Consider the following 26,096-nt stretch of genomic DNA (forward strand, 5'->3'; position numbering starts at 1 on the left):
CTTGTAAGGGGAGAGTAAGTCATGTGGGGATAGTCAGTCTGTGATGGAAGTCTTAATGTATGTGGTAGTGGTGGTCGTGGGGGTTGGGGGTATGAGATTGCCTAAGAGAGTATATAGAGAGGAGAGAAGGGAACATAGTCACCTATGAATCATCACTAGTTAAACATTCAGAAAAAGAAATGTAGCACAGGAGACTGCATGGGAGTAACCAAAGGTTGGAGGAAATTTTTTGTTGGTGTCACTGAAGCCGAGGCAATAGTGTGTTTTAAAAAAGGGTGGAGTGGTTAATCAACTGTGTGAAAGAAGCTGAGAAATTAAGTTTGAAACTAAATACACATAAGATTTAGCAATATGAAGAAAATTTTCTCAGTAGTCAGTCTGTCCATAACCTATTTGGTGATGAATTTTGTTTTACTCTGCCAAGCAATAATCCTAAATTTAGGATAAAATTATCATATCTGTAGCATGAGCCATATCTTCCTTCCTGAGCCTGATCACACCCATTTTTCTATTTATCACCATCTGGATGTTCCATAAGTATCACAAACTCTTTTTCCCTATCTTATTTTTTCAGAACATATCCGTACAGACTGGGTGTTGTTTTAAGTGCTCACTACTTAACAGGTATCAAATATAGTATGACCCTGTTTTACAATACAAATCAGTTCCACAGACACACAGACAAATTACATAGTGAAAACATGGTAGCATGAACCCAGAAGACACTTACAGTGTGTAAATTATTCTAAGACTGTATTTGAAAATTTCAGCACGTGACTAAACTTACAGCAGACTGATTTATACAATAAAACAGAATTCCGTAAGATGAAGTTAAAAATAAATTGAGCATGTGTATTTCAAAATCTTTAGAGTTTGCTAATGGAATGGCTTGGAAAAACCAAATTTGTATCAACGAACAAATTTTTCCATCATCATTTTGCTTTTTTATAATTTCTTATTTCCATTTAATTCAGTTTTCTTTTTAATACCCTAAGGACCTATGGTTACAATTTAACACAGTATTTTTACTCAGTTCCACAGCAACCATGTAAACGGATACAAAAAGAATAAGGAATAAAACAATCTGATACCAAAAAAAATAAAAAATAAAAACAAAGACCCTTGTGACAAAAAAACACTAAACAGCCGTACCATAAGCTGTGATTGGCTCATATGGTCACAGTTAATTCAGCTGCCCCACCTACAAATACCCTACCCACATGGTCTAATTGGAGACAGTAGTAACGTGACTATTAAATCATATAATGATTGATATTTTAGTAGGAAGTGATGCGATCATATCTGTGGACAATGGTGAAGTGTGGGGGTCTACTGTACCAGACTACTGGAAATGTAGTTAGACCTCAGAGACTAGGGACAATGGACAAGTAATTATTGCTATAGTATTACTAGTGCTCACAAAGCAGTTTATTCAGGTTGCCTTGGAAGCACAGAGAAGGGGCATCAGGAAAGACTTCTTAAGAAAATGAGACCCAGGCAGAATATTTTGAATCATAAGTCAAACTTAGGTGAAGGCAGCAATTCAGTAGTAGAGGAGTTTATAGAAATGATATTTTAGGTGTTTTGAAAGTATGCAAAATTGAAGGCAAGGAATTACGGCTAGAGTACAATTATGGTTAGTGTTCAAAAGTTTTTCATCTTGTACCTCTTTCTGTTTGCTGTCTTGATTTACATCATCATATAGTCACCAAACATGGAGATATCTTCTGAATATCTTCAAAAATTAAAGATGTGCTGTTATTTTCCAAAGTACTGCTTAATTCTTGCTAGTTAGTTTTATTTTTGTATATTATATCTATACTTACAGAATCAGGTAACTAATAGTGTAATTTAAATATTTTGTTTCTGTTTTGTTTTGTTTTTTTGAACATGACATTTTATGCATGCAACTTTTTCTCAGATTTAGAGCACTGAAAATGAAGGCCTTGGTACAGGTTGTTAAGATTTTACTACTAAAGCTCAGATATATACATAGATGTGTATGTGTACCAACGTACACATTGGTACATTGGGACTCATAATGAGAACAGTTCTTACATACCTTAGATGATATTTTGCTTAGTTGTCAACATGTCCCAGGACTTCCCTCTTGGACATCTGTAGGGATAATTGTAGTTGGCAGTCTGGTAATTAGCCAGATCAAAGTATCAGAAAATAATTTATTAGAAGGGAAAATAATGTCAAAATAGTTTTTGAAAACACAATGAATAATGAATCTAGAAGACAGCTATTTTAAAATAAAAGGGGGGGTAAATAAGCTCTACCAAAACTTGCTTCTGAAATACCTTCTTGAGTTACTGTTGAAAAATTGTGTTATTTTGATTTGCTAAGACAGTATTAAATTTTATATTACGATAATTATAACTTTTGAAATTTCCTTTTTACTAGTATTTTTAGAATCTTTTACTCTTTCCTTCTCCTTGGTATTCAGTTCTGTAAGTCTTGTGTCTACACGTTTAAATACTTGTGTAACAATTGAATGTTTTTCATGTTATTATGGCTCTAACAGTTACACTTTTCTAGGCATTTTTTAATGTACATAATTATATACATAATTAAAACTCCTCCCCGATAGACTCTGCCTACATATTTTAAAGGAGCACAGAATGAATAATGATTAGCATTGTATCTTGAATTGTGTTATGCAACTAGGTGAAACTTTTACATAGTAAAAGATAGCAGATTAAAAAGTTTTTTACCTACAAATATAAAATTGCATTTCCTCAATTGGGATTTTTTTTAATATACCTGAAGTGAGAATATAAAAGAAAATAATTCAACTGTGAAATATGAATATGCTTAAAAAATGCCCACTTCTTCCTTCCCACCCCTATTCATTTTGGGTTTTGTGTTTGCTTTCATCTTTTGTTAGGCATAGGAATACAAATAATTAGGAATAATAATTAGAAACCAGAGTGTTTTCGTTCTTAGGTAATCCAAGGTCTGAAAAGTTGTGGTATAACAGAAAAGTAGTATGATGATTTTTAAATATTATTGGACAGTCTTTGACAAGGAAGATACAATTGTTTCCTGTCTGGATGTGTCTGGAAGCAAATTAAACAGGTTTTTTCCTAGTCTGATACCCCTTTGTACCTCTCTCTGGTAGTTTAAGTGATTTTTAAGTTAAAAGGGGTACTGTCTCAAGACTTTTTTTTTTTTGTAATCTAAATATAATTTTTGGTGTTATAGTGGGAATTTCCTCTAAATAGTTTTCAACTTAGAATTATGGTTTTGGGTAAGCTTTGTTCACCATTTCAATTTCGGTGCTTATCATCGGTCTGTTCAGGTCTTCTGTTTCTTCCTGATTCAATCCGGAAAGGTTGTATGATCTAAGAATTTGTTCTTTTCTTCCAGACTTTCCAGTTTGTTGGCATTCACCATAGTCTCTTATGCTTCTTTGTATTTCTGAGATGTCTAGTGACTTCTCTTTCATTTCTAGTTATATTTATTTGAGTTTTCATCTTTTTTTCATAGTGAATCTAGCTAGAGATTTGTCTATTTTGTTTATTTTTTCAATGAACAATGTTTTGGCTACATTGATCTCTTGAGCTGCCCTTTTTACTTCTATTTTGTGTATTTCCATTTATATTTTCATTATTTCCTTCCTTTTACTGGCTTTTGGTTTCTTTTATTCTTCTACATTTTCTAATTTCTTACTATTTTATGTTATTTATTTGAATTTACTTGATTCTTGCTGTGATCCTGTATTGATACACGAGTGTTACTGCTACTTAGTGCTGCTTTTGCTATGTCCCATATATTTTAATAGGTTGTGTCTTCATTTTCATTTGTCTGTTTCTTCATTGATTTCCTCATCCCCTTAATTCATCATTCAGTAGTGTGCTGTTCAGTCTCCACATGAGAGGCTTTTCCTTCTTTGTGTTCCATGTTCAGTGCTTCAGTTTGCAAGACTCATGAAGTCACAATTCAACTTGTAGGTTGTGTTCATTCATTATTTTTTGAGATTCTTTTACCCCTGAAATAGAAAATATTATCTATACAGCTGAGCTTACTCAGAACTGTAGAGATGAGAAAATTCTACCCTATGCCCATATTTATGGTGTTTTTCTTGTTATGGATTTATAACTATAGTTAAATCCATGATTTTTAACAATTTATGTGCTTTTTCATAGCTAATACTTATGTTTCTGAATTTTTTTCCTACTTCTTCAAAAGTACAGTTCTTGGGTAGAGTAGCCATTTTGCATATATCTGTACTTTACATATTCATGAGTGGTTACTGATTATTGCTGGTTACAAGAATTTTGGAATTATTAGCATATCATTAGAAGAGCTGAGATGGCATTCATGTCCTTAAAGTGTTCCCATGATGTATAAGAACAATCAAGTTGGGCCTCCCTGGTGGTGCAGGCGGTTGAGCACCACACTGTGAGGCTGTCCGCAGCCTGCGCAGGTTCATTCCTGGCCAGCTGGCGAGAACCCACATGGCGCAACAGACCTCTCCTGTCTCACCCGCTGCTCCTCTCAGCAGTGTGTTTCATCAGTCTGCCTGTTCTGTTCCCCGCTCTGTCTGGTGAATCCTCTCACTCTCCCGCACATCTGGCCTCTTGTAACCCCGGTTCTTGTATAAATAAATAAATCTTAAAAAAAAAAGGAACAACTCAAGTTTTTGCAAAGCATTTCATTGTGAAAGAGTTAGGAATGGTAAGTGGATGGCAATAGTTTCCATTCTGACCACGTGTTACATCATTTCAGAAATGAGTGGATTAAAATCCAGTGTCTCCTAATACATTGCTCTTCCTGGGTCATTTTGCTTTGATTTTTTATCTTTTCATTCCCCCCCCCCCCAGTTAAGCAGCTATATGATTAAATGAGATTATTTTAAAAGAATTAGGTCATTTTAATGGTTATGAACATTGTGGGATTAAATGACATAGACATACATTTCTGTACTACTCTTTACCTTCCTAAGACATGCTACTTTGCCCGTTTTACCCTTGTATTTATAATCTAGAGCTCTAAAAGTTGTAATCCCTTTTATTCTTTTTCAGATTTTGGTTTGTCCTACTTTTGCCTAGAGCAGCACTAGTTTATGTCGTTTTGTCCCAGTATCCTGTCCAATTTAGCATTTGTAATAGATACTTATTTTTAATGAAATGCTGTTATCAATAGTTGCATAAAAATGAGCCTGAGTGGATTAGGTAGGACTTTTACTTCATCTGCTGCTCTGGTCTAGTAATAGATGTATACATATGCAATAATGAGTTGTATCTGTGATAGATGGTAAAATCTATGGTTACTGATTCTGTGGTTACTGCTAAATTCACTTTTCCTAACTCTTCTCAGATAAAATGTAACTTATACATTCCTTTAATTATAGTATCAGGACAAATCTCCATAATTGAAATTGGGCTGAGACTCAGATGAATAGAGACAGCTAGCTCCTTTTGATCATGGGTGATAGTAAGAGATTTGATAACATTACCAGTTGGTGTACCAGCAAGTTGTTCTGTGTTCAGAACTTCATTTTGCAAGATTCATTAAGTCACAAGGATGGCTATAGGTGAAGTAAATGGGAAATTATTGATTATGTGAGCTGAAATAGTGACTGAGCAGTCCTGTCTTTGACTATATAGACCGGCTTTGTTTAAAAGTTTTGTGCCATGATAAAATGTTTAGTGTATACTTTGCATGATGATAATCACTAGCCTCCTGTCTCAATTGAGTATTTAGAATGAGTGTAGTACAACTGAGGAACTGAATTTGTAACTCAACATACTTCATTATTTAGTAGGACTTAAATTTTGCAACTCTTTTGACAGCAATTAGTAAAAAAGCAGAAGTACACATTTAATGAAAGCACTTAAGCTGCTGTTTTGCTTTTTAAAGACTTTCTGTATTACTGCTCAGGAACCCAAATAAAGGAGCAAACAGTGGGTGGTTGGGTGGATATGGAGTGGGAGGTTTACAGGATGGTTGTGGTAAAAGAATAAAAGGCTAAACAAAATCGTTAGAGTGTTTGAGGTGATACACTGTGGGTTTTGAGTTTGAGAGGGAAGGAAATAATAACAATGGGGATAATGATTTAAGATGAATGGGGAGGACTCGTTGACGTATTGGTAATAAGAGGTATCGGATTAAATTGATGAAATAGTGGGAATTAGTTACAAAACTTAGGTTTATTTTCATGATTGGTCAAGCTTTTCTATGTAATAAGTTCCAGTTCAGAATTTTTGAAAACGTTGCTAAAATGTTAAAGAGGTGAGATCAGTCGGGAAGATCAAGCAGCTTTGATGATAGTTGGTGGGAAGACCACAGGCGTGAAATCATTCAAGGTAATGGCAGAAATAATGAAGAAGACAATGGACAAAAATTGTTGAAGTCTTTGATAGGAGCCTAACTGGAAGAGAGATGAGTAGATGATAGCAAAGGAAAATAGGGCAAGAGAATAGAACATTCAGTTCATGCAGTTGCCAAAAATTTTGGTAAGAGGGTGGAAATGCAACAGTGGTAAGTCAGAAGAGCCCTACTTATTTTTTTTTTTCCTCCACATCCTTCACTGGTATAAGAAAAGGTTACTATTTTAGCAATTCTGCTTTATCTATGTTTGTTAGTTATTTGACTCTATGTCCTTATCTTTGTCATTTTTGTGTCTCCAGTGCCTGATTTGTTTAGTACTTAATAAATGTTTGTTCAGTAAATGCTAGGTGAATGTGATTATTCCAGTGTCCTGCAGTTCTTTAACAAAGAGCATTGCTTACACGCTTTAAAAATGTGATTTGGAAACTAGTTAAAAAAAAACAAACCTGTTATTTTAACACGTTTGTATTTTCAAAATAAGGAATTAATTACCCCAATTTTTAGGAGATGTGTTTGTATTTGAAGGGATAACAGGAAATGAATTATATAACATCTTACATGAATTAGTGGATGATTTTTTTTTTTATTTATGCATATAACAACTGGGGTGTAGGCCAGAGATATGGGGGGATGAGAGGATTCACCAGAGACAGAGTGGAGAGCAGAACAGGCTGATTGAAATACACTGCTGTGGGGAGCAGCGGGCGAGTCAGGAGAGATCTGCTGTGCCATGTGGGTTTGCTTCCTGGCCAGGGATCGAACTTGTGGTGCAGTGGTCTTTACAGACCTTATATCCTTAATAATCACTAAAAATTTCTGAGAGAGGAATTGTTACCTTCCTGGAAATGAGAAAGCTAAGGGCCAGGGAAGGAAAATAACTTGTTTAGGAGTCATAAAAGCCTATTAAAAATTATTTTTATTTGCCTTGTTTTAATATACAAATCTTAGGGATACATTTCATTGATTTCTGACAGATGTATTCACCTTTGTACCAACAATCGGTCAAGATATAGATTATTTCCATTGCTCCAGAAAGTTCCCTTGAGGTTACAAAATTTCTCAGAAACATTTTAACATCAGCCTGGTTTTTCTGACTATACTTCCACATTGCTCACATTAAAAGGGAAATAGAAGCTATTAAAAATAAGCAGTGTGAGAGCAGTAGAGTTAATAGCTGATGTAATAGTCCATGGAGAGCCGAGTGTTAAAGGTTGAAAAAGCAAAAATAAAACCTCCAAAAACATATTTATAAAAATTTAACTCCTCTCCTCCATAGTTCATGAGATTATTTTTTTGTAAACTAATTCTGTCTTTGAGTTTATTATTCATACTTATACACATTATTGTATTGAGTTCTTTCTATATACCAGAGACTATTCTCAAGAGTTTTCTATACATTCTCATTCAATATACCAGCTATTTGAGATAATGTTAACCCCATTTTACAAACAAGAAAATTGAGGCCCACAGTAATCACACTCCTTCAGAATTTGACTCTAATGTCAGAAAACAAATTCTTAACCCTGACAATATTCCCAGGATAATTCTATAACTCTGAATTCTGTTTGGCACTTTACTTTTTAGGAGGCAGTAAATTATGTATTTTCTAATATGTAATACTTTTCCAGTAGTTGGCTTCAAATTCAGTCAGTATATCTTTGCTAGGCAGTACTTACGTAAAGATGAAAACATAGTAATGTCAAGTTTTTAGCAATTTTGATGAATTTGAGAAATCATAGTATTTTCTTTAAGATTTATTTTTGTTTATTTATGCATACAAGAACTGGGGTGTAGGCCAGAGGTACAGGGGCCAGGGGTAGGTGAGAGGAATCACCAGAGACAGAGTGGGGAACAGAACAGGCAGATCTACAGAAATACACTGCTGAGGGGAGCAGTGGGCAAGACAGGAGAGGTCTGCTGCACCTTGTCGCTTAACTCCCTGGCTAGGGATAGAACTCATGCCACAGTGGCTTGTGATAGTTTGATAGCCCTGAGACTTTAACCCCTGTGCCACCAGGGAGGCTCAAGAAAAATCATAGTATTTTCAATGAAAAATCCAGAATTCAATTTCTTACAAATTGGCCATTCTCTCTCCCCCTCTTCCCTTCTTCTTTCTGTGACCTTCAATCGCATTGCTTCTGTGTTTCAAAAGTTAGTCCAACTCCAGAATAGTCCTCAGGTCAAATGGAAGACTTAGAGATAGAGGACAAATGGATAACTAGTACAAATGATGATGAATTTTTCTTCTAGTTTTAAGTACAGTCTGAACTCTGTCCCAAAGAAAAGGTGACTTTAAAGTCTTACAAATTTCAAGTTTTTCTAAGTGTACAGCATGAGAATATGAGTAATTCCATATATATGGTCCAATCTAATAGTACCAGCATACAAGAGACCAGAGACAGAGTGGGGAACAGAACAGTCAGATCCATTGAAATACACTGCTGTATAACCAGGAAGCAACTTCCTGGTCTGATCTTCAGGCTAGAATACTGGGTCTCAGTGTAGGATCCGTAGACCAGCTGCCTTAGCCCCACCTGAGAGCTTAGTTACACATGCAAGAGCCTAACCAAGACACACTGAATCATTAACTGAAGTTGAGCCCAGCATTCTGATTAAACAAATATTCCAGGTGATTCTAATGCATGCTTAAATGTGAAAATCACTGCCTGAAGGAAATATAAACATAGATGCTGGTGCTATTAGATTGGACCATATGGAATTATTCATATTCTCATGCTTTACACTTAGAAAAACTTGAAATTTGTCAGACTTTAAAGTCACCTTTTCTGGGCCTCCCTGGTGGCGTAGGCGGTTGAGTGCCGCACTGTGAAGCTGTCCGCAGCCTCTGCAGTGTGGGTTCAATCCCGACAGGCTGGGGAGAATCCCACAGGGCGCAGCAGACCTCTCCTGTCTCGCCCTCTGCTCCCCTCAGCAGTGTATTTCGTCGGTCTGCCTGTTCTGTTCCCTGCTCTGTCTTCAGTGAATTCCCTCACCTTCCCACGTATCTGGCCTGTACCCCAGTTCTTGTATAAAAATAAATCTTTAAAAACTAAAAAAGTGAAGTCACCTTTTCTTTGGGACAGAGTTCAGACTGTACAACAGCATTTCACTTCTGCCTACTAAACAAAGTAGGAAAAAATTAAGGGCTTAGACCACAAAATAGATGAAGGTATTTGCTTAACTATCGTTCGTTTTTTCCTTTTTTTAAACTGAGGCCCTGTGTAATTTCATCATCAGCATTGAGTCCTGGGCACTCAATCCCTTCCCCTCCCTCCCATCCGCCCACCCACCATTTTGGCTTTCTCCTTATATAGCAATGGAGGAGGGTATAGCCTGGAAAGAGAAATGGTCTTTCCATCTGGTCTAACCTTCCTTGAGGTTAGAATATGCCCTTGCTCTAGACTTCATCATTCCCTGTTCCTGTTCTCTGAGATTCTTCTAGATAGTAGTTGTGTCAAGATATGTTGCCAGTGAGTCGAGTCAGCATACTGCAAGTCACAACTGTTTCTGTATCATAAAGGAGACTTTCTCTAGCAATAATACACACAATTTAGTCAACTTTAGATAAACTGAATTCAAGTGATTGGAACTACAGTATAACTTCCCTGTTTTGGTGTCTAGGTCTGACTTAACTATTAATTTCCTGAGACTATCTAATTAGTCCCTCTCCCTCTTATTTTAAATTAATGCTGAACATTGTTCTAGGCTTCCCATCACAGAATTAAACAAAAAAGAAACCTTTATAGAGATAATAGCTTAGGTAAAAATAATTGTGCACATAAAATTCAGAAGGCAGTAGATGAAAGAGGGTGATGGAGGTGGTAGGAGTATTCAGTGTGGGCTGAGTATGGCAATCAGTAACCAATTTCAGTTTTCTAAATGGACATACTGTGTTATGTTGATTCTTCCAACATATAATTCTTGTTAAAATACAAGTTGTAATTCACATTACATAAAAGTGAAAAGAATAGAAAGTCACTTTCCTACTCCTAATTCCATTTCCTACTATAAATTGTGCTGCTTTTATTTCTGCTAGTGGTTTCTATTAGTGACTTTTTTTTTTAGTTATCTCTAGAGAATACTACCTACCTTTGTGAATAATAATCTTGTTCCTGTCTTTATTCCCTCAACTTCTCAATTACGTGTTAATTGTACATCATCGAGTTATTTGCATCTTGTTCTGTAACTATAATTTTTTAGTTTCATTTACAGATCAACTCTGAAAATTTTAAACTTCAAAATATGAATGTTATTATATAAAAGCACTATAGAACAAAGTAAAATGGTCTCACAGAGAACAAACTTTAAGTCTGTCTATAGTGAAACATTACCAATTGAAAATTTTCTAATCTGTTAACTTCTAGTGGATTCGCTCTACTTTTTTTTAACTTTCTTCACTTTCCTTGAGTCATATTCAATTCTGTGGTTTCAATTTCATGTTTTTTTCATTTCATTAGAATTGTGATTTTCAAAATAAGGCATCCACATTAAAATACACACAAGATCATTTTACAGTGTGTCAGAATATATTGGAAACCAAATTATTATTTGTATATCTGATTTTTAATTTTTATTTTAGTGTGCTTTGTAATAAATATATTAGTATAATGATATGTTATTTTTTGAACATGTACACTAAGGACATAAATTTCAACTATACGAGAAAGTCTGGAGTTCGTCAGATTTAAAATACTTTATTGCATAATTGTTAATATCAGAGGGGAAATTTTTCATGTAATTGCTTTCTGAAAATATCCATTTGTTTAACTTTTCACTCCTGAAAAAATTTGAGCATCAAATTTTAAGTTTACAACACCAAGTACTAACCACTATACAATCATAGCAAGCTACTAGGGACATGTTAGTTCACTTTTTTTATAAGCATTTATCCTGTGTCTTTTTTTTTTTTTTTTTAAAGATTAATTTTTATACAAGAATTGGGGTACCGGTCAAAGGCATGGGAGGGTGAGAGGATTCACCAGAGACAGAAGAGGTCTGCCCCGCCATGTGGGAATCTCTCTGGCTGGCCGGGAATCGAACCTGCGCTTTCAGGCTTTGGCATGATGATGAAAGTCACAATTGCCAGCTTTGGGATAGGGAAGTTTCCTGACTATCTCAGCTAGCCCAAATACTGTTTCTGAAATAACCCAAAGACCACCAGTTGGCCTTTTCCTATTCTTCCTTTTCATTGAAAGGTTGATTCTTTGCACATCCTTAATAGAAATGGCAATATATCTAGTACCTTCAATTATGATTTTCTCCCCTAATTTCTTTGTGAATTTGTTCCCCTTTATCTGCCTTGAATATCAACCCAATATCAACCTTTCTTATTTTTCAGCCATAATGTGGCTTCATGCTTTCATAAAAATTTGTTATTTCACTGTTCCGTTGGGAAATAAGCAGGTAAATGTGCTCTTTGTGCCTTGAACTGTGTGCTATTTTCATATTTCCATTAGAAATTTGTAATGTGTGATCCAGGTATCTAAAAGTTAGAAAACTAATAGCAGACTGTGTTTCTGTCACATGAGTTTGGAAGAGTATGAATCCCCCGCCCCCTCACCCACTCCCAACATGCTGGAAACATACTGGAAAAGATACTTTTAAAACATTGGTACAAGCTTAGGCTCTAATCCAGGCAGACATTGCCAAATTTTAGCATTCTAATAATGGCAGTTTACTTAGCCTTTTAGTGTTCTAGTTTGCTAATCCGTTACATTGTCAATTAATTACCTTCCATAAAGAGTTTTTTAGGAATCAAATCAGATAAATACTTAAGCCTAATATACAGAAAGTCTTTACAAAATACCAACTCTTGGTATTTTAAATTACTTCTAATTAGGAACATGTTATTTATATATTTAAATAGCGTTTTCCTTAACAGAGCAAATATGCTTCTGCAAAGTTGACTCTGAACAGGATTATTAGAAAGTAAATTTTCTTAGTGATTCTCTTTGTAATACTGAAGATGCATCTGTAGAGAAAAATCCCTATTATGTGAGTTGAGAATCTTTGGTGAAAAAGTTTGTTGGTAACTTGCTGGAATCAGTGGCAAGTATTTTTGCAGGGGTTTGTTACAAGAGATTCTTGTTCCCTTTTAAGGAAGCACCTGCTGGTGGAACTCTTTGCATTATTGAGCTCATAGAAAGCCGGTAAATAATACTCATAATTGTATCATTTATCTGTGTGTACTTTTATGAAGTTATAATAAATAATGTAAGCAACTATCTACCTAATTTCATGGTATCCACTCACCAACCATTGGGAAATAAAGTACTAGAAAATTTTAATAGGCAACGGGAAGATCAGATGTCTATGAGATTACAAAAATCTTGACAAAACCATCACATTGCTCTCAGTATAAAGCTCTTGCTACTAAAATCTGTGTGTGTTTGTGTTCTTTCTATACTTTGTTTGCTTCTTTTAGACTCCAGTTCAGGGATTATCTTCAGTACATCCTTCCTGAAAGTATTTTATTATTATTCTGTACTTTCCTCTATCATATTATCATTGAAACTAACTTCACTTGTGTCATGCTCCTCTAATATATTATAATCTTCTCCAGAGTAGTGACTGTATTTTGTTCATCTTTGTACTTCAAGGTCTATTAGAGTGTACATTGTATCTAAGCATATAATAACTATTGTTTATTATGCTCCCCTGAAACCATGGTATGCTTAATTCATATAATATGCTTAAGAAATGTATGATACATGTATTATTAATGTTTTATCATATTTATCAACATTTATTGAAGTCTCATAATTATATCTGATAAACAGTCTTAGCAAAATTGTTGAACGTTATATATTAAGTTACAGAGTAACTCATTTCTTTATGTAATCATAATCATATACATATATATCTCAGTATTTTCAGTTATAACTTACTAAAGCAGTTCAAAGAACTTTTAGTGAAAATATGGTAATATTTCACAGTATAGTGATTTACATTTTATAAGTTGAAGAATAAATATTATACTATTAACTTTGCAATTGATTAAACTAGCTCCTAGAGGGCTTGAGCTGATTACCGAAGACAGCACGAAAGTAGTATCTCATAAACATGCTAGCCACACTTTATAACTGAATAGAATTTTGATAATATTTTTCAGACAGTGCTGGATACTTTATACATTCCATTGAATCTGGACGCTTGATAGCTAAAATGCTAATACAGAATTTAAGACAGTTGTTTAAATATCTTAAGAGATTTTATTTAAGAGTAATGAAAAATAATGTTTAGTATTTTATTAATAGTGGCTACTTTCAGCTCAGTGGCTTTGGAAGAAACTTTATAATCACACTTCCATTATTTTTTAATGACGAAATGTGTAATTATGTGGACATGAACATGTATGTGCTTATCTCTTTTTGTTTTTTGGTAAAATATAACATAGAATGCACCATTTTAACAGTTTTAATTGTAAAATTAAGTGTTGTTTAGTACATTCACAGTGTTGTGCAACCAGCACGGCTATCTAGTTCCAGAACATTTTTGTTACTCTAAAAGGAAACCCCATGCTAATTGAGCACCCACTTCCATTTCCCTTTCATACCAGCCCTTGCAACCGCTAATCTGCATTGTGTTCATATATATCCATCTATTCCAGACAGTTCATAAACGTGAAATCATACAATGAACGGCCTTTTTTGTCTGTTTTTTTTCCATTTACCATAACATTTTCATCTTCATGTTTTAACATGTATCAGAATGTCATTATTTTTATGGCTATAAAATATTCCATTGTGTGAATAATACATTTTGTGTATCCATTCATCTATGAATAATTCAGATTTTTCCATCTTGGGTTGTTTTATAACTTTTATTTGAAACTGGACGTTACTTATATAGTGTAGAAATTCTTGGAGCTGATTTCTCCTTTCTCATGAATGTTGCTGTTATTTAGTGACTGAGGTTGTTTTTTCCAAGCATTCTAGCAGGCTCGCTTTTTAAAATTTTTTTTTTTTATTGCAGTAACTTTGGGTTTACATCATTGCATGTCTATGAAGTATTGATTTCATTACCAGGATTTTTAACAGAGTTAATTTTCCTCTTTCTACACTTTATTCCCTTCCCTCATTCCTTTTTCTTCTCTCTCTCTCTCTCTCTCTCTCTCTCTCTCTCTCTCTCTCCCCCTCTCTTTCTGTCTAACTGCTCCTCAAGGGAAACAGTCTTGCATTTTCCCATAGTTAACCTGTAATGACCAAGGTTTTGGCAGGACTCTCTTTGTCTCTTTCCTGACTGCATATAACTGTTAATGTCCACTAATCTAGTGCTAACTGCTGTATTTTTTTTTCAGCAGTGCTCCCATGTATGAATTTGTCCACAAATTAACAAATCAAATTTAAGTTCCTTTGAAGAGATAATTCCCTACATCAGCGCTTGAGATTTGTTTTTACCCCAGGCAGGCTTCTTCTGACTGTCTTCCTTTCTTGTCTCTCTGGCAGACAAAATCAGGGTACAATTTAGCCTCTATGTCCAGTGATTCCTCCAGCTCTCCTCAGTTTAACTTTTACTACTCCCATCAGTTTTATTCTGTGTATTTTTCAGATCATCTTTGCCCATTCCTTTGCAAATAAAGTCAGTATTTCTCTGGGAAGGAGATTTGGACCTCACTGTTGTATGTCCTCCTCTCTACATAGTATTGCCCAGCCAAGTCTCTTTAGTATGGAGTGGGGACAATGATGCATTTCTCTCTGACATGTCTGTTCTAGAAGCTGAGCATTTGGTCAGTGGTGGGAGGGAAGAGGGATATTACCCTCAGGACTTCTTGACTTTTGCTATCCTGGTGTGGAACTTTACAAGTTGAAACAAGGGCATTCTGTATACCAGCAGTACCACACCCAAGGTGGAACCAACATCCTACCATGGGGACTGCATGGAAGAAGGAAACCCACACCAATTTGGCCACATGCACCTGGGAACTTAGCTTCAGAATAGATAGCTTTTCCTATTCTGAATGAAAAGAAGACAGAAATGTTGACTTGCTACCCTTCCAGTAAGAAAGATCCCTGAGTGGGACCTGGGGGAAAAAGGTGACCTACAGTCTTTGCTATACCTGTCTGGGTTGGAATTTCCACCACTGAGCGGCAAGGAATGAGTAAAGGACAGATCCTGGTTCTTTATAGACTAAACTTTTATAACAGTTCTAATAAGTATGTTTTCTTCATTTGCTCTGTACCCCACTCACCATTTCCACATACTTTAAGTGGGTGTTCTTTATAATTTTACCAGTTTCACTAGAGAACAAATCTATGAAGCATGAAGTTTTTCAAGCTGTAATGCTGCGATTTTTTTCACTTAATTGATTTAATCTCTTTACTGGTTATAGGTCTGTTCAGATTTTCTTTTTGTTTGTTCAGTCTTGGTAGTATTTTCGGAATTTCATGCATTTACTCTAGGTTATCTAATTTGTTCATGTATAATAATGCATGATATTCCCTTATAATTCTTTTTATTTTTCTAGAGTCTATAGTAGTATCTCCACTTTCGTTTCTGATTTTAGTCATTTGAATCGTCACTCTTTTTTTTTTTTTTTGATAATTTTAGCTAAATGTGTGTGACTTTTGTTGATCTATTCAGAGAATCAACTTCTGTCTTGATTCTTTCATTTGTTCTTCTGTTCTCTATTTCATTTATCTTCCTTTTAATCTTTGATACTTCCTTCTTTGTATAAACATTGGGTTTATTTTTCTTTTTCTGATTCTTTAAGGTATAAGATTAGCTTATACCTTTCCTTTTTTCTTTATAACTATAGGTGTTTACTACTGCACATATCTCTCTGAATGCTGCCTTTGTTTCATTCTATAAATTTTGGTGTGTTTTCTCATTTTGTCTCAATATTTTTAAATTTTTCTTGTGACTTCTCTTGCCCATTGATTGATTAAGAAGGTGTTTAATTTTTTATAAATTTGTCAATTACAGTTTTCTTCTGTTATTCTAGTTTTATGTCATTGAGTTCAGAGAAGATAATTTGTATGACTTCAGTCTTTCAAATTTATTAGAGACTTGCTTTGTGTCTAGCATATGGTCTAATTGGAGAATGTTCCATGTGCAGAACATATATTCTGCTGTTGACAGGTGGATGTCTTTTATGTTCAATTGTTTTATAACATTCAAGTTCTTTATTTCTTCATTGATCTTCTTGCTGGTTGTTATATGCATTATTGAAAGTCTAATATTGATCTCTCAGCTTTTATCATGAACTATTTTCAGTGCTGTTAATTTTTGCTTGACACAGTTTAGTGCTCTATTGTTGGTTGTCTGTTGTATAGTTATGTCTTGATGGATTGTCAATTTCATCAATATAAATTAAATTTGTTTAGCTTTCAAGCATCAGATGCCACAAAGACTTACGGTTTTATTTCTTAAAAGTTATGATGAAATCTTCACATGTGCCCTCATAATCGAATTTGGGAAAATAATAGTTTTATGAAACTTAAATACTTCTTTCCTTGTGATTCACTCAGTTAAGCTTTTTGATCAGTAAGTGAAACTTCTTTTCTTTATAGTAAAGTGCTCAACTGTGTAGGATATTACATAAATCGTGGAAGACTACAAATAAGGGGTAATGTCTCGCGAACCCACCCCACCACTCCCTGGAGATATGTCTACTGGTCCTATAGCAGAGAGCTGGTGTTACACACAGGTATGTGCTGTTAAAAATGCCTTTTTTGTGTCAATGAAACAAATTTTTATATTTTTATTACATAAAACATTTTTATAGTATTTTAAGAATATGTGATGAAGCACTTTGGAATAGTCATTGTGTTTTTTCAAGAGAGTATTATGAAATGTTTAACATATGACAGATTAACAACATGAAAGTCATTAATATTTTGAATCTCATAGGTTAAAGTGGTAAAATTTTCCTACATGTGGACCATTAATAACTTCAGTTTTTGTCGAGAGGAAATGGGTGAAGTGTTAAAAAGTTCAACATTCTCATCTAGCCCCAGTGACAAAATGAAATGGTGAGATTTTTGGTTTGTTTTTTTTTTTTTTTTGGTTTTGTTTTTGTTTTTTCCTAATGTTATCATTGATGACTATATGGTTTTGTGGTTATTGTTCCTAATTGGGTATTGGTCTAGGAAATAATTGCTAGGAACGCTGTTTGTGATATTATTTAGAAAATTACTTCAGTATTGCCTCTCTCTTGAATGTTTATAGTATTATGTTCCTCCATATGAATCTGTTGTTTTATTTTAGGTGCCTGAGGGTAAATCCAAAGGGATTGGATGATGAAAGTAAAGACTACTTGTCCTTATATTTGCTTTTAGTCAGCTGTCCAAAAAGTGAAGTTCGAGCAAAATTCAAATTTTCCCTTCTGAATGCTAAAAGGGAAGAAACAAAGGCAATGGGTAAGTGATTTATTTGCATACGAAGTGATGAAGTCTCTATGTAACACCATACTATGTCTTCCACAGTTTTACCTAGACAAACTTGGAATTTTTTTTCACTAAAATTTGCTAATCTAAAACTTTGGCCATCATTTAATTTTAAATGACAGGGTAGAACTATAGTTGTTTTACTACATCTTAGGCTTTCTAAGACATGTAAAAGTAGTTTAAAACTCAACTTTTTCATGCCCTAATGTGATACTCATATTTGGAAAAATAGTTGCTATTTGAGGAAGGTGCCTCTTTCACTGTCTGGCATATACAGTGTGTTCAATATATTACTCCTCTTCCTTGTCATTTATGCCAGCTAAACACTGAAGAACAATGTGAAAAGAGATTTGGTTGTCCTGGTATTTTGTCAATAGAAGTGTTTTGAGCAATGACTAAATACTAACTGAAAGGAAATCAGTTTTTTCTCTACCTCAGGGCCTATTAAATTCAGTCTAAGCTTTTCATAGGTCGCTAGCAGAAACCATGTAGCCTGAAGTTGCATAGTAGGACATTGTAGGAAATACATTGTAGGAAATACATACAAATCTCCATGAGATTTGATCCAACTTTTCTTCCATTTAGAGATCCAGAAATACATACATTGTAGGAAATACATCACAGAATCCAGTAATGTTGTTATAAAACAACCTCCTCCAGACAGACATTTAAGAAAGTATCTTTTACTGCCAAAGTAATACAGTTTCACATATATTTTCATGTTGTCTAACATTTAAGGTAGTAGAATACCTTAGTCAGGTTGTGTAACAAAGTACCATAGACTGGGGTGGCTTGCAAACAACAGAAATTTATTTTGCACCAATCTGTAGTTTGAAAGTCCAAAATAAGGGTGCCAGTGTGGTCAGATTCTGGTGACGGTCCTCTTCCAGGGTTTAGACTGCCAACTTCCCTCTTTCTTCATATGGGGGAAGGGTTAGGGATCCTGTCTCATATGAGCATCAGTCACATTCAGGAGGGCTCCACCCCGGTGACCTAATGTAATCATGATTACTCCTGTTAATATTATAGAATTTCAACATCTGATTTTTGATGGGATACATACATTCAGTTCCTATCATGGAATATTTTACTTATATTTATTACTGGTTTCCCATCTATAATTTATTCTTTGTATAAGAATAAATATTTTCTGTAGAGAATCTTGTTTTCTTTCATAGTAGGTGATTGTTACATAGCATTGTTAAGTATTTTCAGACATAGGGCCTCCCCGGTGGCGCAGCGGTTGAGCGCTGGGTTGAGAAGCTGCCCGCGGCCTCTGCAGCGCCGGTTCGATCCCCGGCTGCTCCCCGGCCACTGGAGGAGGGTCCCACATGGCGCGCAGACCTCCCCTGCCGCCCGCTGCTCCCCTCAGCAGTGTACCTTGGTCCTTCTGCCTGCTCTGCTCCCTGCTCTGGCTCTGGTGAATTCTCTCACCCTCCTGTGCTTCTGACTGTACCCAGTGCATATATAAACAAACAAACAAATAAATAAATAAAAACATGCCTCTATTAAAAAAAAAAAAAAGTATTTTCAGACATTAATTGTTTCACAAATTTCACTAAAAACTTTTAGATTTTTATGAGTTGTCTTTGGAAGTGAGAGGATTTTATTTAGAGATACAGGAATGATGAGGGACATTATTTAACTTCTTTTTTAACCAGTAAGTGTTTTTTTTTCCCCTCCAGTTTAGCAAAATTTATCCCAGCAAAACTGAACAGATGCCAGATTTTAACACATCAATTTTCAAAGGGAGAAGTAGGACCTCCCTGGTGGCACAGGGGGTTAAGATGCAACCTATGCAACCTCAGCCACTGCAGCATGAGTTTGATCCCCAGCCAAGGAGCTAACTGTGGTGCAACACAGCTCTCCTGACTCGCCCGCTGCTCCCCTCAGCAGTATATTTCAGTCAATCTGCCTATTCTGTTCCCCACTCTGTCTCTGGTGAATCCTCTCACCCCCCGCATCTCTGGCCTGTACCCCAGCCCTGTGTGCATAAATAAATAAATCTTTGAAAAAAATAAATAAAAGGAGAAGCAGTTACTGATACGTATCAGTACCTTGTCGTGTTCTGATAGTAAATGAGTAGTATTCCTATACCAAGGTAGTTTGGTCCTACTCCATTACTAAGGGGCCTATATTGCTAGAAAGACCTCTTCCTTCTCCATGAGATTTGATCCAACTTTTCTTCCATTTAGAGATCCAGAAATTTGAAAGCAAGCTCATTGATAATGAGTACTGCTGTGGAGTGATCTGATTCTACCTGACAAAACTCTTAAGACATTTTATTTATGAATACACATGTTTATATTTTAGGATAGCTATCCTGGCTAAATTCTATTTCTGTACATTTCATTTAGCTGTATTATCATTAAGAAAAATGGTTTTTAGATGCTTTTTTCATTCAAATTTCTGTTCTGTTTTCCACCAGAAAGCCAAAGAGCCTATCGGTTTGTACAAGGGAAGGACTGGGGTTTTAAAAAATTCATTCGAAGGGATTTTTTGCTTGATGAAGCTAATGGTCTTTTACCAGATGACAAGCTTACATTATTTTGTGAGGTGGGTACATTTTTTTATTTCAAGGAACTCCGATTATCTTTGGTGATGAAGTAAAAATATAAACTAGAATAACTTTAGGAATACCTAAGTGTTAAAGGAGTACTACTAAATAATTGATATTAAGTAATTGATAAGGTTTCATCTGTAAATGTTTTACCAGTTAAAGCTTATTGGACTAAGAAATCAATATGATAGCTCAGTGTGAAAAAATTCTGTCATGTCTCTAACTATAATTTCTGTATAGTTACGTTACCACATACCAAATCTTTCTTCTAGGAAGATTATGGATGTGTGTATATTTATAAAAAAAAATTAAAATACCTTCTTATTCTGAATAACTGGCATAGATAGTCATTATTTTCTGTCATATTCAGATTGATCATAATAAGCATTATTAACCCTTTGCACTCCGAACCATTTTACGATATTTTGATTTAATTTCTTGTGCCATTTCAAGATAAAACTTCAGGGAAACATGCATGTCTCAAAAAGTTGCATTGAAATATCCTTAATTCCCCGTAATCACTAATAAATTGCAATGTCCCCTGAGAGGGGACATCCAAGTGATATGCTAGAATTCCGATGTCCCCTGAGAGGGGACAGTGGAGTGCAAAGGGTTAACAGTTTATTGATTTGAAACTAAACTCGAATGATTATAAAAGTGCCTGGAAAAGATTGAGAAGGCTTCTGTTTATTCAAGCAGTTGAAGTCTTTTAATCAAGTCAATTTTAGCATTCTAAGCAATAGTACCTGAGATTTTTAGATATGCCCGTGTCTGTTGACAAACTTATAAGGTATATTTTTAATGTATCAGATGTCTTATTTTGAAAATTATCAACATTGCCCCTGTCAATACTTTCTACCTCCAATTAGTTTTAATTTGAGGTATAGATGCACTTCTCTCATTATTCTCATTATGTAGCTTTAGCTATACAAATTTTTGAGATTCATCTTTGGGGTAAATTTGAGGATAATGTTACCAATATAAGGACTATGCATTGGTTATGTAGTTCTATTAAAATGTTTAAGATAGTTGAAAATTTTTGTAGCATCAGTTGAAAAGGTTATGATCAAGTAAACTCAACATTAAATATATTTCAACAGGTTATAGTAGATAAATTAGTGACTTGGAAACAATAACTTCTTTAACTGCTACTCACTTGGCTTGAATCTATGTAAAAAAATATGTGCTATTTATGCACATTGCAAACTAATTGTATGACATTATGCTGTGTCAGAAGAATAATTGAAATATGGCCCAGAGACTACATGGTGCAAATATAGTGCATCTTATTTTCACTTAGACAAGTTAAATGAACTGTATGATGAATTTGTTATGAATACAATTATTTGGTTGATAAAGCACATACCAGAAGTGTCTTGAGCAGAGCTTATCATTGAATAACTTGGAAAACAAATATAAAGCATGTGTTGCCAGTAGATGCTCTAACTAGTATTCTAAATAAATATAGTTTGTGCTATTTAAAAACTTGAGCCATCTTTAATATAGACTCTTTCAGAATGTTAGCAGTAATCTTAAATTTCAGTTTGTTAATTTTTATGGAATCTTAGAATTTAAAGAACCTTAAGGGATATGTAATCTAATTAAGAAAACAAAAAGAAAAAAATACTATAGTTGAAGTGTTTTTGTAATGCTTTTAAAGATACTATTTCTTTTTTCAATATTAAAATATTGTTTACAGATATTTTCCTAAGCATATTGTATTAGAACCTAGACAATTAATAAATTCAGAACAAAGGCTGATATTAAGATCTGTTTTTGATATATTTTATTGAAGTACGCTTTTTATCCACGTTACAGTATACATGCAAGTGATCTCCTAAAAGTAGAACCCACTATGACATATGTTTTTCAGTTGTCATTGATCAAATTCAGTTTTGGATACTGAAATGTATACCTGTTTACCAATGTAGACATTTACACCCTGGGCACCATATTTAGCATAGGCGGGCAAAAAGTACTTTGAACAAACATTCCTCATGCCCTCCACCATATCTTCCACCCCTCTCATGGATGCCCTTCCTTCTACAGCATCTCCAGCACTGCTTGCAGAAGAGGAGGAAGCATTGCACTGCCCTACCTAAAGAACTGCCTCCTCCCCCTCCCCTGCAAGTGGTGCTGTAGACAGGTAAGGCAGTTTGGTGTTACCCTTTTTGTGCAAGAAATAGCTTAATCTTGCAAATTCCTTATTGTGAATCAAGTAGCTAGTGGTAGAAATTTCTAGATGTTTAAGCAGGTCTACCCCTTCTTTCCAAAGTGGTACAGAAGACAGAAATCGAGAAATAACAGAGAAACAGAAAATTGTTTAGTTGATTTGTCTTGAAATTCAACAAATTTTTAAAAATCTTGAAGTCTACAAAACCATGCTGTTCCATGATATACAGGAAAAAGCATATGTATAGGTAAAATATATGACTACAATGAGTTTTAAATTGTATTCATTCAGAAGGACATACTTTTTCCCCTACCGTATACTTATGAAAATGGTTGTAAATTGAGCCATATTTTCTTAAAAAACTCTTCCTAGCAAAATGAAGAATTGACAGCTTATTTCTGTTATCCAAATTTCATATTGTTGATAGTCAAAAAGTCTTAAGGCCCACTATTCTAGAAGACAAGAAATTGCAATGGAGCCATTGAGTCAAATAACAAAATTTATAGAACTGCTTTCCCAGCTTACACAATTAGTTTGGAGAATTGAAATTTTTAAAAATTGGGGCTAGTAGTCATCTTCATTCCATATTAGAGGAGACCCATATTTCTAAATTAGTCACAGTTGATTAGAGTCAGCACATGTTCATCTTTAGGCTAAATTATATCCTCAGAGTTGAACCAAAAGCCATTTTGGAAAAGAGTTGTCAAGTGATTTTTGAATTCTGCTTTTGTAGTATTTGTCAGTTTTGAGTATTATGTGTTTACCTTTTAAATTTGAAAGAACAGTTTAACCTCAGGAAAGAATCTCAGCCTTTTTTCTGAATTTTTCACTCTAGTTTCCTTTCAGTAAGAATGCGCAATACATGTATTTATTTTAAATATAATGTACGTGCATTTGAATATCTACTGTGAGAAAACTGAAATGTTACCAGTTTCTTAATTAAAGGTATCAAGAAAATAATCACCAGAGTTCATTGCATATTAATTTTTAATTAGACCATTAATATCTGCTGTATAGTCCCTTGGATACTCTTCGGAATATGAAATGTTAATAATGTCTTAGTTAAAATATGTTGTTCCTATGATTAAATTATGTAGATGTGTTTGTCAATGATATAAATACTTCTGAATTAGATGATTATATACAAAGTGCAAGTATAGCATTTTGACTATTCTTGTCTGATAATAATGGCCTTATTTTTTGATCCATCTATTTTTTTCTATCACCTGATTTTTGTCTTATTTTTTACATATTATTTTGAGTTAGGATAATAGAGAATAGAATGAATTTCAGAAATCCTTTCCTGAAGTAAATATATAATCTTATCTATACAACTTCACTGCATACCTATGCAAGTAATTGAACTGATCTAATTCCTGCTGTCAGGAAATTTCAAGAGAAATGGTTGCTATGAGCAAATAAATATTATGTGATAAAGAGTAAAGATTTTCCCATTTTGTAGTTATTAAAATTTTAGAAACAACTTGAATAACTGGATTACTGTGAGAACCTTAATTAATAGACTATATTATGTACATCATATCTTGACTCCTATTTAGAATATTTCAATACTTTGTTGTAATAAATCCTTTATGAACCATAATTGTGTTCAGGTAGACTATTAATTACATAAAAATCCTAAGAAACATTGTACAAAGAGTACTAAAGTGATTTGGATATATGTCTAGTCTTCCTTGATAGTTACCTTTTCTCAATCTCACTTTTAAATCCTTTTATAAAATAAAATGATTCGATTAGATGATTTCTGTGGCACATAGGATTCTAAAAGTTGATAATGCACGATGATAAAGCACAATGGCTAGTAAAATATCCTCAGAAAATAATTTTTCATTGAAAGTTTTCATTCACATGAAAGACATTTATACATCTGGTGAATTAAGATTTCCCTTTTTTTTTTTTAAGATTGTTTATGCATACAAGAACTGGTGTTGTAGGCCAGAGTTGGTGGGGGGTGGTGAGAGCATCCACTAGAGTCAGAGTGGGGATCAGAACCGACAGATGTACTGAAATACAAGGAGCAGCAGGCAAGACTGCTTGGCCATATGGGTTATCACCCTGGCTGAACTAATGCCACAGTGACTAGTGATAGCTTGATAGCAATGTGTCTTTAACCCTGCACCACCAGGAAGGCCCAAATTAGGATTTCTGAAATTTAATACTCTCCGAACATTTTATATTGGACCACTATTATATATTGTATGTTACTCTATTAGTAGTTTGGTCCAATTTACACATTTCTAATTTTCATTTCCTACATTAAACTATGTAAGACTGAATTTATGTATGCCCTTACTTATACCTATGTTTATTTAATAAAAATCTTATGAAAAATATTTTAAAAGAAGCATTATCTATTGCTGCATGACAGATGATCTTAAACTTAGCAGCTTAAAACAATATATAACTAATACAGTAATTTTGTTAAAAATGGTTCATTTACTTTGACACATTTGTTTTTTTAGTTGAAGTAGTGTTTTCTTCAATTCATTAAATGCAATGCAAAATTTCTAGTAATTATAGAGTATCTTTTTTTAAAAAAATGGTATGCTAGACTTAGTCAACAGTGCTTTAAGATTTATTCAGTATATATCTTTAATGAGAGATTATCTAATCCATATTATACTGGAATCTAAATAAAAGCAGTGTTATATTCATACCAATTTTAATTGACTATTTCATATGTAAGTAAAAGGTTTGCAAATTGAACTGTTACATTTGTAGTATTCTTGCTCTTGATTTTTTATAAGATAGCCATGAACTTTATTAACTATAATTGCTTTTGTGTGAATTTTTATAATTTAAAATTTAAACAGATATTACTACACATTTAAATCAATTCTACTATATTTGTAACACATAGAAACACTTAAAACATTTCCCAAATTGCATATTGTAAACTAGTTTTTATAACCTTTTTAATACTGCGGAAAGTCATTCTGAGAGTGATACTGTGTTTATTGTATATATTATGAACTTTAAAAATTGATAGATCTGAAGTGTAAGAAAATAAAAATCAAAGAAATTTCTTCCTCTGTCTCACAAAAAAGTCTTCCAGTTGTTTTAATTTGACAGTGTATATGCTATGACTTTTATACTGTTTGAAAAATCATTTCTATAATTACTTTAAAAACCAACCATCCCAACCAACTAATAAACAGTTTAATTTACATAGCATGTTGCTTGAAAGTGATCTCATATTTTTCTGTATTATTTCTCTCCTTTAAAGTATATCCTTAAAATAAGTTCCCAGGTATTAGCATTTCTGATCAGGAGTACACTGAATTACAAATGATTTTAATAAAAGATTTAACTATAGATTTAGTAACTAATTATTGCTATCTCTTTTTTTATTAGGTGAGTGTGGTCCAAGATTCAGTAAATATATCAGGGCATACTAATACAAATACTTTGAAGGTGCCTGAATGTCGACTTGCAGAAGATTTAGGTAATCTCTGGGAAAATACAAGATTTACAGATTGCATTTTTTTTGTGAGAGGACAAGAATTTAAAGCTCATAAATCTGTACTTGCAGGTATTTTCTTCTTTTGGGTAATACAGTACATTTCTTTCAAAAAATTTTTGCGTTAAATAATGATACCTAATCTTCTTACAG

At 34.0% G+C, this 26,096-nt stretch overlaps 1 protein-coding gene across 2 annotated transcripts in view; it reads left to right on the top strand.

Annotated features, from left to right (window-relative positions):
• The window catches only part of SPOPL (speckle type BTB/POZ protein like), a 43,591-nt gene that overhangs the window by 4,198 nt on the left and 13,297 nt on the right, over positions 1 to 26,096 (top strand). The window contains exons 2-6 of one of the 2 annotated variants that reach the window (XM_037523294.2): positions 16,854 to 16,990; positions 17,194 to 17,315; positions 17,551 to 17,702; positions 20,158 to 20,285; positions 25,838 to 26,015. In XM_037523294.2, the coding sequence (XP_037379191.1) occupies positions 16,913 to 16,990; positions 17,194 to 17,315; positions 17,551 to 17,702; positions 20,158 to 20,285; positions 25,838 to 26,015 (658 nt within the window). In that variant the 5' untranslated portion in view covers positions 16,854 to 16,912. Of the gene's footprint in view, positions 1 to 16,853; positions 16,991 to 17,193; positions 17,316 to 17,550; positions 17,703 to 20,157; positions 20,286 to 22,338; positions 22,436 to 25,837; positions 26,016 to 26,096 lie in introns of those variants that run through there. The other variant, XM_054699698.1, reaches the window with a different exon arrangement.

This window comes from Talpa occidentalis, unplaced genomic scaffold (genome assembly GCF_014898055.3).
Source record: "Talpa occidentalis isolate TD23 unplaced genomic scaffold, MPIMG_talOcc4v2.1 talOcc4.3, whole genome shotgun sequence".
NCBI classification, from domain to species: Eukaryota; Metazoa; Chordata; class Mammalia; order Eulipotyphla; family Talpidae; genus Talpa; species Talpa occidentalis.